This window comes from Lottia gigantea, assembly GCF_000327385.1.
Source record: "Lottia gigantea unplaced genomic scaffold LOTGIsca_19, whole genome shotgun sequence".
NCBI classification, from domain to species: domain Eukaryota; kingdom Metazoa; phylum Mollusca; class Gastropoda; family Lottiidae; genus Lottia; species Lottia gigantea.
Window position 1 is genome coordinate 3,428,497 of NW_008708358.1, and position 15,535 is coordinate 3,444,031.

General features: G+C 33.6%; 2 protein-coding genes across 2 annotated transcripts; one reads left to right on the top strand and one right to left on the bottom strand.

Annotated features, from left to right (window-relative positions):
* Nucleotides 1–491: 491 nt before the first annotated feature.
* LOTGIDRAFT_231453 (hypothetical protein) lies at nucleotides 492–5,490 on the bottom strand. Its single transcript, XM_009052869.1, has 11 exons — nucleotides 5,373–5,490; nucleotides 4,926–5,054; nucleotides 4,284–4,382; nucleotides 3,907–4,005; nucleotides 3,550–3,648; nucleotides 3,129–3,249; nucleotides 2,777–2,872; nucleotides 2,428–2,527; nucleotides 1,990–2,139; nucleotides 1,246–1,448; nucleotides 492–946 (listed from the first exon to the last, which is right to left on the bottom strand). The coding sequence occupies exons 2-11, from the start codon at nucleotides 5,049–5,051 to the stop codon at nucleotides 849–851; spliced, it is 1,191 nt and encodes a 396-aa protein (XP_009051117.1). The 5' UTR covers nucleotides 5,052–5,054; nucleotides 5,373–5,490; the 3' UTR covers nucleotides 492–848.
* Nucleotides 5,491–11,835: 6,345 nt separating this feature from the next.
* Nucleotides 11,836–12,489, top strand: LOTGIDRAFT_114408 (hypothetical protein; the record flags this gene model as incomplete). Its single annotated transcript, XM_009052870.1, has 1 exon — nucleotides 11,836–12,489. A coding segment is annotated over one exon (654 nt), but the record flags the coding sequence as incomplete, so codon positions are not given.
* Between the last annotated feature and the right edge of the window lie 3,046 nt (nucleotides 12,490–15,535).

The window sequence follows — 15,535 nt, forward strand, 5'->3', positions numbered from 1 at the left end:
ATCGTTGACAGAACTTCTCAAACATTAATCAAATAATTTCTGTCTGAACATGTTTCAAAACATCCGCCATTTTGAGAAGAGCTGTGCAAGGGAGGTAATTCTGGTTCTCGTCAATAATTCAGGTCGGCAGAGGTGAAAAATTTGTGCAATATTAGTTTCCATAACATTACAAAGTTTCATATTGTGTCATTTTCTTTTGGAAATATTTTGTAAAGTATTGAATTGTATGTGGACAACTCATTAAACAATACTAACGCCTTTTCAATTAATCAAATAAGTCGCACCGTTTTGAATCTAATTCATTACTTGACATAAGGACACGCCTTTTTTCTACTAGAGACGCCTACTATATTGACAATCTAAACTTACCAGACAGAGTTTAGGATACAAAATCTTCATCAGGACAGTAAGATATTATGCCAAGAGTAGTAAATACTAGGAAATCAAACCACTTATTTCTGTCAAAGCTTTAAAAAATAAAAGTCAGTAGAAAAAATTTAATTTTATTGAAAAACAATCCGTAAAATCTTAAACATAACAAGAGTGATATAACATTTCAACAAAAATCATCTAAAAAAATATAACATCTTTAATACTTTTTTAAAATTACAAAAATCTTCAATTAAAATAATTTCAAATGAATATCCAATTCTTCAAAAAAATTGTACCTAAAATTATCAACAATAAAAATCAACAATAAAAATTTAACCGTTTAAAATTAAACATGTCCTTCTATGTCATTTAACAACGAAAACATCAAACGAACACAAAATACTTTTCATTAAGTTCACATTAAAAATAATCAAAATATGAAAATGTGAATTTTACACATTTGGGTAAAGCAAAGTTTAACATTTTGGTAAAGTGAATTTTAAAACTGGACCACTACTAGTTTTTGGATTATCTGTATAAACATTCACTTTACATCTTGTAATATCAAATATTGCTGAAATAGAGAAGAATAGACACATCGGATACACGTCAAAGTCAATATAATTACGTAAGTTAGATTCTTGATAGACCTAGCTCTTTCAACAAGGCAACAATAAGCATTATCATTGTTAGCTATCAATTTTCACCAATATGTTGTTTTGATTTTGGGTTTTTTTAGTATTTGGTTTATTTTTTAGGATCAGAACTATCCTTTGAGTCATCAATAACTGCATCAAATTTGTCTGTTGCTTTGAAATTAAATTTGTGACATATTTCCTTGAATTGATTGATACAAATATGAAAACCCTTTACCTGTAGCAACTGTTGAGGTGTCATCTGAAGGTCGTGGTGTTCTATAAATAGGATAGAGGGAATCCCCGGTGTCCCCCAGTATATTTTTAATACCAGTAATATCTGTAGGTATTGGAAGTTGTTTAGTTCGTTTCTGACGGTGAATGGAACTGACAATATTTTTAGGAAACTGTGGGATATTAACAGTGTCTGCATGCTCAAATCTGAAAAAAAGTTGTCCTGATCAGTAAAATCATGAGCTTAACATCTTGATGTCTAACATCTTTATTGATTAATTTTTAAAAATAATAATAATAATAATAATGAAGATATTTATATTGCGCAGCAATTAAATCCTTGTGGAATTTCTCAAGGCGCACAACATCTGGTTGTCTGCTAGACTGCCCTTGAGTTTTTAAAATAAATGTGAGGGGTCAAAGAGGTAATAAAAAAGTCCTGTCACAGAAGACATTGGAGACAAAGAGATAAAAAATCCATGGCATAAGATTTTGGGATATATATTCTCTACAGAGATGAAACCTCAAATGTACAGGTGGTATAAAGTGGAGGACTTACTTGTTAAAATGGTAGTGATAACCAGTAGTATCATGTACAGGTGGTATAAAGTGGAGGACTTACTTGTTAAAATGGTAGTGATAACCAGTAGTATCATGTACAGGTGGTATAAAGTGGAGGACTTACTTGTTAAAATGGTAGTGATAACCAGTAGTATCATGTACAGGTGGTATAAAGTGGAGGACTTACTTGTTAAAATGGTAGTAATAACCAGTAGTATCATGTACAGGTGTAGTTTTACTATTTATAATAATTTTACTAACTAATGATGTACTTTTATTGACTGGACTAACTTCATAGTTAAAGGTTGTCTTCTTAGATGTATCAGCAAAATTCAAACTAAACAAGAATTGCAAAAGAGCCAAATGAAGCTTGCTGAGATTAGAACCACAACCAAAACAACAAATACTGCTTCGGTATTGTCTGCAAGACTTCTTGGGTACTTGCTGTAGTGTTCATATTTCGTAAGTATCCCCTAGGGTAAAAAAGGTTGCCCATCAAAAGCAATTAAGGAAATAATGAAAATATTTAAACTGAAAAAAGCTTTCGACATTTGATATTATACAGGCTGATTTTATTTATTCTTGTCAAAAATTGTCCATGTATTTGAGAAACTATTTAAGTTACCTGAAAGCATAAGCATTCCCAATTCCATCACTCAATAGAACTTTCTCCACACCATCTTGTGTTGTCTGGGCTAATAATGCTCTATTGACAAAGTTCCTAGCTAAAAAATGAAACATACTGTTCTAAACCGTTTGGATAATAAATTCATCAATAGAACGGATCTGGGGCTTGTTTCACAAATATTAAACTAAAATCAAATCTTGAGAAAGAATTAGGTAAAAAAAACACCAAGGACATGGTCCTGTTTAACATTCAGCCCATGGGATAATCTATTAATTGACAAAAAAATAAATGAAAAAATTAAAGACCCTTAAGTCTTGCTATAATAATTATTAGTCTCAAAACTTACGTATTTTCATATCTCCAACATACTTTGGGTAAAGACCATTTAACGTAAAAACTAAACCAGCACTATTAAAACTAAACGCATTGCCTGGTAGATTACCTAAAATATACACACCATTCTTTTCATAATTTCAGTTCATTAAATTGCCTTGTGGTAGGATATGACAGAAAATAATCCTTTTTTGTAAAAATAACTCTTCCAAAGACACTTATCATATCAATAGTAAATATGCATTTGTGATTGAGTTCAATTCTGATTTGAAGAGTAAAGAGTAGTGAGAAAAAAAGAACTATTTGCTTGTCAACCTATCAAAATTATTGTAATATTTATTTGTAAATTTCAATTAAAACCCTACCAGGATATGTGTATGCTGTAAATTGTTCTTGAATTTTTCCTCCTTCAATAATCGTAGCATTGACAAAATACCCTCTAGATTTTATAAGTGGGTCTGCATCTTCATTATGACCTATAGCAACCTGTAAATAAATCAGAAAAACACTTCTAAAAAAACAGAACACAATAATGGGCAATAACCTTGCAATCTAGTTATTTGATACAATTCCACAATCAATTATTTGAAGAATAGAATAGAAACAGATTTTCCAAGAAAATGTTAAGTTTATTTGTAATTGACAAGAGCTCATCTTAAGCTGTGAGCACATGCTTCATTTGTAAATAAAGACAGGTGGATAAAAATGGTGATAACTGAGTAAAGGAAGCTCAAAGAAAGACCTTCTTACACAACTTCAGCCTGAATTAAGTGAACTGAATATTACCTGATTTTGGTTATTAACATGAACATCAGTACAATGTTCGGTTTTCCACACTCCATCAATATGAGCGTTCAGTTCATTATGTATAGCCATAGAAAATATCTGAAAAGTAGCAATGAACAGGGCAGTAAATTAGTTTAAGTTATGGGGCAGTAATTCAGTAAGTCAGGGTGCCACCTAGCCCCTTGAAGCTCAAATTGCAAAATGGGTACAAACTCATTAATATTGAATCTAAAAAGTTGAAAATAGGAAGATTTCAAAACAGATCCTTGGCCTTTCATTCAAAATAGAAAATAATATTAACAAATTGATTTCACAAACCCTATTATCAGTTATTAGAGTGGAATTAAGTTAACAAACCTTTATAAATGGAATCTCAGCTCCACCAGAAATTCCTATCAATTCTTCTAAATATTGAGGGTAAGATTTACGGACTGTTGAAAGATAGCCTGCAAAAATCTGGAATGATAGAAAATATTTAGAACTTTGATATTATAAAACTTTTATGGATTTACCTGATTATAAGGGATTCTGTTGTATAGTTAGTAAATCCACTGATGAATATATAGATTTTATTTTTCATTCTAAGAGGTAATAAACCTTAAAGAATGAAGATTCAGCAACATAATCTCAAGACAGTGGCAGTCGCTAAAAATTCTAATATTTTTCATAGCAAGCTGTTGGTCTGAGACAGCATGACTTCAAGGGCAACAACTCTTGCAATGTAAACACCCTACCTTTTGTCCAGCTTCACTTCGAACAAATGGTAAATATTTGGTCTCTATCAGTTTTTGTAGGGAATAGAAGTCTTGAATGTTTGTTTTAAAATGTTTTCCCTGAAATAAAAAATTCATTTCAAAATATTTATGGTTAATAACAGAATTTTACACAAAAAAAATTAAATAAATATCTAAGACAATCAGGGATCTTGAACTAAAACTCATTTGGTATTTTGCCTCCGGACTTTTTTGTTAAGTCAAGTCATATGTCTGTTGTTCCTGTGATTTTAAAATGTTTTACTTAAAGATGGGTTTACTTATTTGATTTTCATCCTTATTTGATTAATTGGTTTCCAAAAAATGATCATGTATTCTTAATCATATCATTATGTTCTTTTTCTTAAATGTCTATGTACGACAGTCTGGATAAACAAAGACTTTTGACCTTTCTTGATCGGTCTCTCATTTACAATGAAGTAATTCTTTTCAAATTTACCTAATTATGAATTAATTATGGACAAGTGAGACAGACTGGTATTTTTCCAAGTCATTAGTACACCTCTTCTTCCTATTCATATAAGTATTAGCATTTTCATTTTCATCAATGAAAATAAGGGAACCCATCTTTAAAGAAATACTTAATTTGAATCAAATACTCACAACACTAAACCCAACTTCATAATAAGAACCATTGGTAATAAAGACAGGAATATCTAATCTGGCTTGTATTAGAGTTAGCTGACTACACAGTGCTACCACACCAACTATACATAACTTCCAATCCATCTTCTATAAATAGATAAGGGGCAATGTATCCTTATAAATTGCAGTATTAAGTAGTTGAAGGATCTTGTCAGCCTTAACAAGCATGAAAGTGAGCAATTTCACAAAAACTTGCTCATTTTCAATAGAATATAAGACAGAATCACCTTTAGATTGGTTGACAATATAATAAAAATTTGGGATTATCCCTTAGTAACCCCAGCACTGCCTCCCATCCATGCCACTGCATTCCCCTCCCCCACCCCCCTTTCTTATCCCATTCAATCTGTCACTCGAAAGCTTATTGCTCATAATTAAGCGAGTCATTTTCTGATCTTTACTTACATCTGTTACTTGTGATCTAATACCGATTATCGTAATGACCTAAATTGTTATCAATTCCTTAATCTACCGTAATCTGCATTTTTGAAATAGAAATTGAAATGTCAAGGATTTATTGCAATCGAAAGTAGAGTGGCTGTCTAAAAAGTGGGTGTATTTTATTTTCAAAGCGAAATTTTGAATTTATATAAGGAAAGAGTAAAAATTTGGAATATAACCAAATCATAATATAAAAATCAATCCAAAATTAAAGTGTATAATTTTAAATTGACCATTTGCTTTGTAAATAATTTTAAAACGTACTTCGCTACGGTTTTTATTTATCCAACTTTTTTAAAAGTCGTTCTAGCCAATCAGAAGCTTTTTTCACAAGCCCTGCCTCTTTTTGGAAATTTAATACCAAAATGGCGGAATTTTGAAAGGTTATTCTGAAAATCTAAATAATATTTCAATAATTTAAACAGAGATTGTTTCTAAAAGATTTCATGATATTCCGGACTTAAACTTGGTAATATCAGCATAATTTTAAGAACGTTAAAATTAATATAATTGATCAACCCAAAGTGGATCAGCTAAAAATCATTGCTAAATTTCTTTTGTTTTGATTTTGACATTTGTTTATAAAACTTAAGTTCTTAGTATTGGTACTGTCCTCACATACTACATACTACCATCAGGGTGTGGAATTGGGATTGCTCCCTTGACCCCTCTATCATACTTAAATGGGACCCGGGTTACATTATATCACCTTTGTTGCAAAGTTGCCTAGTGCACAGTCTAACTGTACTCTGTTAATAAAACGTTAGTTCAGTAGATCTACGTCTACATACTTGACAACAAAGTGCCCTAAAATTTACAAATTTACAAGTTTACCCAAGCCAAGTTATGTTATAGATAGTAAGCTAATGTCAATGAGCAATAATATACATACTTTACTAAGCTTAATAATACAGATCTAAATCTATTTAATTAAAATATTTGCCCTTTTTTTGTCTCTGGAGATCCAAGTTATCCAAGTTTTATATTTTATATGGTCTTTAAACAGATGAGTATTATTTTCAGATAATGTCAATGGTTTAATAACAAGCAATAATAATGGAGTCGAGACTTTCTCCAGCAATGATGGATGATCTGTCGTTCGTGACGGAGAATGGATTACGCCAATCTATAGATGAGCAGTCAGTGTGCACCACTCCACGACCACTGGCTGCTTCTACAGTAGCTAGAGATGCTTTGAAGTTAGTTCTATTTTGTTACTGTTAGATATAGGTTACTTTGAATGTTGAAATTCTTTATTAAAGAGGAATTTAACCACATATACAATCTTCAAGAAATCAGCTTTTGGTCTCAAATTAAATGAAGATTGTAGAAAATAAAGAATCTATGTCAAGTTTAGATCACTATACACAAAATATGATATGAATCAGGCTTTATTTAAGCACAAAGATAGATATTTTAACCTTTCTATTTCACTATTTCAGGCAAAAAGAATTGACATTAGCTGATCCTAGATGTTCGTTTATAAATACTGTGCCATCAAATAACCCTTCTCCAAGAGAATTAGAACTCCTGAAGTTTTCTTTAAATGGTTCTGATGATAAATCTGATACTAAGTTAGTGTTTTTTATTTTCTTTTATTCCTGCAAATTCTGTACTTTTTATGTTGAATACCTATCGCCAGATTTTGCAAAAGAATGTATTTTTTTTTTAAAGCCTCTGTCTTCGCAAAATTGCACTCTTTGCTCTTTTTTTATCAGGATCAGAATAGGAAAAAGAACAAACTAATTTGTTAATTTAGACTTCTGAACCAAGCCTTGAGGTACTGTCTGAATGTAATGCCAGTCATGGAAAGTGTTTAATTTTGAGCAATTTTGAATTTTAGCATCATGTAACATTATGTCTTTCTTGCTTATTTGATATAAAATTAGAATGATTTTTTTGTACAAATGATAAAACTTTGTTTATGTTTATTATAGAAATGAGGAGATGGGGTGTAATGATGTTAGTGCTAGATCTTCTCTAGGTTTAATTCCGGCTGATGTTATGAATGGTAGGTTATTTTCTTGTTCTTCTATTAAAAGGAAGTAAATTGCTCTGATCTTCTGTTAAAAGAAATTTAAAATTTGAATATTTGATCTCTTGGTACTAAAGAGAAGCATAACTTGATGATAATAGTTGACTTATATTTTCGAAACTAATTGTAATTTTCCAGATGATAATTTGATGTTGGGTGGTAAGTGAAAATAGTTCTTCTTCTAAGTTAAAGTGCATTTTTCATTCATTCATTCATTCAGTTATTCATTCATTCATTGCAATGGTCAATTACTTAACCTATTATCTTTTTTTTTTCATTCATTCATTCATTCATTCAATGCATTGTAACTTCCTTCATGCATTCACTAATGCATTTGTTAACATAATATACAGTTTTAAAAATATTCCTTGCCTACACAATTTAATGTGCATGTGTTTTGATGAATAACAGTTTATAATTTGAATTTCCCTCACATGCATATTTTTAATCTTTGTTAAACAGTTGTAACATTGTTAGAGTAAACTTGCACTATTTGGCTCAAGATTCATTTATTGTGTATGTGCTTTAAATTATTAACAACACTGCAGCCCTATATAGCATAAATCACCCCATAATAAGGGATAAAACATCAATGATTGTCATTATAGACAAGATTCTAGTCCCAAATCAGACATTTTTCAGATAAGATTATTGCTTTTGTTCTTGTTCATTTCAGTATCTTGAAAAATTGATTAACAATGTAATTGCAAGCTGAAAAGAAGCAATTCTGATAAAAATTCTTTTCTCTTGTAGATTTGTCTTCCAGTGCTTTATTAATGCCAAATATGTCCAGATTGAAACCAACACCAGAACCGAGAAGCTATATGTCCAATCAGCAGTCTTCATTTGGTAACCGATTCACGCCATCCAATCAGCAACCATCATTAACTGGCCAATCAACAACAGACTCTAACGATTGGAGAGATCATTCTTCCAAACAAGATTCCAAAAATCATGCTATAGGTAGTAGCCATATTGTTGACACGGTCAAAAAGAGACCAGAACGGGACGTCTGTGAAGTGAACAAACCTGGGGCGGTGGCCATGTCCTTATTTGGAGGTGGTTTGTTGGGAGAAGTGTCAGAAGGATGTGAAATGGATGCCAGTGTCCACGAAGTTCAATTCGGAGCAGACGAACTTCAACTTCTTGATGAAGATTTCAGTGATCTTGAAGAGGTCATTTCAACTGATGATGATGAAGATTTTGGAGGTCAAGAGTTGAAAGGTCAAAGGACATTAACTGATGATGATAAATTGGGTGATAATAGTGAATATCGTAGTTACCATGGTAATGAAATTCAAGATGACCGACAAGGTGCAGTAGGGGAAGAAAGTAAGCACTTAATTTATTAATTTTAAATAATTTAAAAAATATTCGTTTTAAGTTAAAGTTTTGTAATTCTTTAGATGATTTTCTGATTAATAGTTGTTACAAGTTTCCTCTTTATGTCTGTCTACAGGTTGGTGTTTAGATGATAAATATTTTCAAGAGAGTCCAGTAGTTTATAATAAATCTCATACTGTATTAGATCAAACAGATACCTCACAATATACTGGTAAGATAGACTTTGTTTTATCATCCCTTTATGGTCAACTTTAGATTGGAAAAAAGCATATAACTTTCATTTCTCTAATATTTGTAAGACCTTAAAGATAAATCCATTAATGGATTGTAAAATTATCAACTTATGATGTGTTTTAGGGTCATTTAGATGTCTGTGGTTCTTGTAGTTATAAAAATGGTTAACCATATCTGATGTCACTATTGTAAAAGCTTCCTATAATATCTAAGTGCTTTAGTGATAGCTATGTTATAACACTTAGCTTTAATGGAACTGCAAGAACCACTGACATCTGACTGTAATTTGGAATGGTGCAAATCGATGCTATCATTTTCCCTGATAGACATAAAAAGTTTAGAAAACAATAAACAAACTCTATTAGATAGTAGTCCACTATGAAAAAGACATATTATATTTTAGATGATGTATCAGTTGTTGATAGTGAGTTTGATTTGAGATATTGTGATGGTGAAGGAAGTGAGAGTGATAAACAACAATCATATACAACTGATAATACAACACATAATACATCATATAATACTCCTACTTCTAATAATACTCATACAGATTATAACAGACCAGGTTAGTTTCTTTACTCCACTTCAAACAGTTATACTGGTTATCTCGCAAAATTTCCTTCATTGCACACTGCATGGTGTTGACTGTCTCCTTGACAGGAGACAGCATGCTGATGTCCTTGCAAAATTTCCCTCATTTCACACTGGCTAGAGTTGTTTGTCCTCATTAATTTAACAAATGCAGAAAAGTATGACATAAAACTCTATTTCATTTCATTTTCCACCTCATTTAGTGCTATAATCCAAACAGTCAGGCGGCTTATCAAGTTTAGCCCCTTTCAGGGGATTGATCCAAGCATGCCTTTCCCTCAGTCAATGATGCAGGTGGACGAGGCAGATTTTGCTTGTACGTTAAACTCAAATTCCTTTCTATATAGTTTTAGAAGGAAAATGCTACGAACGTCAGTCGGGTGAAGGTGAAGTCAGTGACCTTGACCTTGGTACACCAGGTGGCGATGGTGGGGTCGGGTTAGGTGACGGAAGTAGCGGAGAAAGGTAAGATACACTCAAGCTCATCTTGTTCTGATTCCAGACGCAGTCTACTGTCTACTAGGTAGAGTTAATCGTACCCTGTTACAGAAGCTTTACCATTCCCATTTCTCTTGTGATTCCTGAAAAACAACATGATGATTTCACAGTTGCAAGTGGTGCAAAAGGAGGCTATAAGCGTTCATGTGACACAGAAAAGTGTTAAATAAGCCATTGAGAGTTCCTATATGAAAATATCGTTAATGTATTTTCAGTGATGATGGGTCGCCAAGACAACCTACCAATAAACCAGCACCACATAGATTTGGTCAACAATCACTTTCCAGTCCTTTTGATGAGGAATTTCCTGAGGTATGTCTGCATGTCATTTACTATTTAACTCTTTATAAACCCTTCAAATTATTATTAATTTCTATGACCCTATGTGTGACCCTATGAATTAGATGGGAGGGCCACAGAATTATCAATTAGCACCAGGCATTTAAAAACTCTATTAATAGTTATATAATATATGTCACAGGAACAAAGAATGAGACCAATGGGAAATGATTTATTAACTGATACTCAGATGAGTCGATTTTTAACGGCTACCAACCATCAACAGTCTACTCCGCCATCTTTTCTTGTTGAGGATAGTTTTGAGGTAGGTTTTCTTCCTTATGACACTTGATATTATGACTTTGTCCATTTCTACATATGATAAACTTTTGGGTCAGGATTAGTACTATTACACCAAAATAAAATGGAGTTGACGTCCAATGCCTGTCCTTGTCTAGTTGTCTTGGACATTTGTTATCTTGCTTTGCCCCAGTCACCTGAATTTTACCTGAAAGATTGACATGATAAAGGCAATTCCTCAATTGTACGTTGCTTTGATTTCAATTCAGTAGCCTAAAAAAGTAAAACAAGGGGGATATAAAACAATATTTCATGAGCTCTAGGTACAAGGTAAGGATTATATCTAAAATTATTTTTATTGGTTAGAAACTTGGAAATTGTTTTATGGACAAATATTTTGTTTTGTTATTTCAGATGGGAAATGATAGAGTCAACCAATCAAATGATGTCTTACTACAGAGTAAATTTCTGGCGCAAACTAACCAATCACAGATGACTACGTACAACCAATCAATGGCTCCGTTAGATGCTAGTTCATTTCATTTGGAGGATATTTTACAAGGTCAAGCTGACCGAACAGAAGATTCTAGTAGATTCCATAAAGATCATCGAATGGGAGCGTTCGGTTACAATGCTGCAGACTTTCCTCAGGTAAATATTCGTTCTGAAAAGTGTTACAGGCAACTGAAATTGAGCTGGTATCAGCTGATAATGATAAGACAGAACTCTATCTGAAATTGAGCTCTTTAAGATGGAAATGCAAATATAATAAGTCTTTCAACTGTGGAATATTCTCATTGATTTCTCAATCCTGTTCAGGGAGAGCACTCACCCCTTATGTCAGCATTTAAAACCTTCATTTCTTTCTATCTTTTCTGATGAGGACTATGTATTTGTCTGCTGTATCAGGTAATCTTTGATTGATTGGAGACCTTATTCTATTTAACTGAAGACTCGTTAGCCATTGAGATAAATATCTACTTATTTCAGGGAGATGATCCATTCGGTAATTTTAATTCATCATTTGGTTCGTTTGGTTTGAAACCAAATTCCTCTCCTGAACAGCCATTTCCAAGTGGTCCAACTTCTAACTTGAATTTTGGACATTCGCTGCCGACTCAATCTGAAGATCTATGGAACTCAGACCAGAGACTTTCTTCTGCAGGAGATGTCCGAGCAAATGAAACAAAAAGTAACAGACCGTCAATGGAGAAATCAGCTACTATTCCTAATCGAAAATCTCAAACTTCCAGAATGTCCGAAAGTCGTGACCCTAAATCAAGAAATTCCAGCAGTCTAAATGTAACTTCTGATATGAAGTCGAGGACTTCTGAAACGCGTGATATGAAATCTAGAAATTCCACGAGTCAAGATGTCCGATCGCGAACTTCATCGACTCAATCTGTGACTTCTGCTAAAGCTAATACTTCCAGAGATTCTAGTTTACGGAAATCTGGAAAAATTTTGCCGCCATCTTCTAAAGAAAGGTCTTCCAGAAATTCTACTTCGCTGATGGAATCCAGAAATTCTGCTGAAAGACCATCCAAGAATTCCAATGTTAGTGCTTCCTCCAAATTTCATACTTCCATGTCGACATCAACTCTTGATAGTGTTGGGAAGAAACCAACTGTTCCACGATCTAGTTCTTTACATCGATCTGGCAGTCTTCCTCAGATGAAAAAACGGCTTTCAGAATCTTCCTCCTCACAGGTTTGTCTCATTTTGTTTCATTTTTCTTGTCAATCATTGATAATCTTTCTTTCTAGAGTATTGAGATCTGATTTTACAATTAAAAAATGATATTCTTGGAATCAACGACAAATCAGGGATTGCTTTTGTTCTCATTGATATTTTTGAACGATTTCTGAAACATTGTGTATGTTCATCAAAATATTCTTTCAATAATTCATGAAACTTTTGAATTTCTCTATTTGCAGGCTCCAGTTTCCAATCCAAGTAATAAACCCCAGAGTAAAAGACAATCAGGGAATACGTCTGTGCCTTATAAAGACACACCGATTCCACGACTATCACAGGGGAGACAATCACAAGACAAGATGACCAAGCCTGTAGCCCCTATTGGCCAGACTTTTAAAAAACCAGCTGCGCTTCCACAAAGTAGCAAACAAGGTTTGTTTATGTATGATATATTTTAAATGTCCATCTGCAATTAATTTGACTATTGACTCTTTTGAAGTGTCCACAGAGTTTATATTTTTGATTTGATGTGTTATGTTATGTTTTTCATTCTATTAATCTGAATTTTTAAGGGCTTCTCATAATCTAAGGAGAGTTTTCTGTTATTATTTATAATTTCAGGGATGAAGTCAGCAATACCAGTAAATTGTCCTAAAACTAACCTAGCTCTCCATACGTCATTTAACAAGGAGGCTGAACAACAGAGAGAGATGTTTGATTCACCTGATCTTCAGATTGATGATACAGATTTCAAATCAGCAGGTAAATCACTTTACCTGATAATTGCTAAAACATTCTTGTAAAGAGTTTGCAAAACTTGATGATGTACACTGTATAATACTTTGAATAATTGTGATCAACGCAACAAAAAAAATATAGGTAAAATTTGTGGGGCTTTTTTCTAGATGATTGTGTGAAGATGTTTGATGAAGATGAAGAAGAGTTCAATAAAGAAAATATATTTAGTGAGGTATGTATCCTTTTATTACAACTACTTTCAAAAACCCAAGCTCACAATTTGAAATTCTGCCAGCGTAAAAAGCTAAGTAGCTTCTACCTGTTATACACCAGACATCCAGTCTATTATAGTTGACAATATCTGATTGCTCAGCACACTCTTAACAGGTCCTTGAAAATTGGAAAATAAATGATACTGTCTGACCAAAATTTCTCTATTTGATCCCTTCATTACATTGCCCTTCTTCAGGAACCCAATTTGGAGCCAAAAAGTGGGACTTAAAATTCCATTTTCATTTTAATATTAATTTATATTTTTAGCATGACAATATGACAGGATGTGGGGCAGGAAATATGGAGGCCCAGTGGGCGTATCGTAGTGTCATGTCACAGAGTGTATGTACAGTATCTGATGACCCTTGGGACCAGGCCAACCGATTATCTATGGGTGAATACTGGGCGCAAGGCACAGAGAACCTTGGTACTTTGGAAGGAAATCCTAACTTGCCTAGGGTAAGTATTATATGTTGAAGGAAGGACTTCTTTTCTTTTGCCTAAAGATTTAATTGGACGAATTTAAGCTTCTCTTAAATTGAATGCTTATATTGCAGGACTGATTGTGTTAAAGGGATTGTAAAGAGGTTTTCTGAATTTTTTATGGAAATCAGGGACACAGAAAGCATCAATTTCTATTCTTTTTGACTATTTTAGCCTAATTTTGGTATGACAATTCGAACACCACCTAGTGATAGAAAACCAGTAGCCTTGATTAAAAAGCCTCAACCATTAACGGATGTCAGTAATCAGTCTCAAAGTCTCTGCCAAGATACCAGTAAGTTCTTTCTTCTTTCAGTAATTGAGCAAAGTCATGTCTGTCTCGAATATATGTTTTATAATTTGGCAGAAAGGAAATCTACTTTTCTCTGTTTCTGTAATGCTCTGCCAATTCATGAGTTTTTAAACTTTGTATCACAAAGCTTTTGATAACTTCTGAGAAACGCCTGGTGGTAAGATCATGCAATTGTAACATTATGGAGAAACATGGCAGAAATTAAGTCAAAATTTAGTTTAAGAAAACCAGAAAAATATATATATATATCCAACTACTTCTCTTCATTTCAGGTTCAGTTGTCAGTGACCTGACCTTCACCTTGAGTGACCTTGGCACTCCACAGAATAAACAAGCAATGTCAAGAACGTCTGAGCATGAGAAAAGTCAGACGAAAAATATTGAAGAATCTCAAAATGAAGAATCTAAGGCTGTTGAAAGTGACGTGTCCACTTTACAGAATTCCACAGATTTATCTGCATTGACTCATTCTTTAATGAACCTGGAACAGTCGTTCAAAGATCAGAGTGGTCTGCTTTCCCTTAGTGCTATTTCCAGTTTCATCAGCAAAATCTCTGCACAATCAGACAATAGTGAACTTGTGAACACCATCATGGCTTTATCCAAGATTAAATCGCAGGCTAAGCATGCTGACAAAGCTGAAAAGCTCGCTTACGAACTTCAGAACCAGAATCAGGAAGCTCAGAAAGCTGAACCTGAAGATGTTCCCAAAGATCGTAGATCACGACTTCCTGTCAGAAGAGAATCTCTGAAAGATGTGGACAAGAGTGCTAAGACAATTGACACGTCTAGTCCCTCTGTCAGTCAACAGATGTCTGATTCTCCAAACCTAAATAAATCTGCTCCGCAAAATGACCTTGACACATCTCAAGGTCGAGTTAACAGAGCTTCAAGGTCAAGCTTGGTTGATTCGTACACAGATGAGGACTGGGAAAAATTCAACAATCCAGACCGTGAAACTGGCTATCACACAGATCACAGTTTTAAATCACCTGACCGGAACCATGCTCCGTCTGCTTCTGAGTGGAAATCTCCACGGCCCAGTATGGGTGGTAGATACCTCCTTCCCCAACATCAGCCATCTCTTGATCATGGTCAAACTAGCTCAAGTATTGAACAAAAGTCTTTATCATCTAGTGCTATTCAAAGGCAAGAAAGGAATCAAGCTCTTGGAGCACAAGGTCCTGGCAGAAAGCAGCCTTCTGAAAGGAATCAGGCAAGATTTTCCTCAGAGCAACAGAATCTTCAAAATCAGCAATCCAGAGACCAAAGTTTACCCATGGACAGACCAGTTGAAGATGTGCATCAACCTACGGAAAGATCGCGTTCTTCTACTGAAAG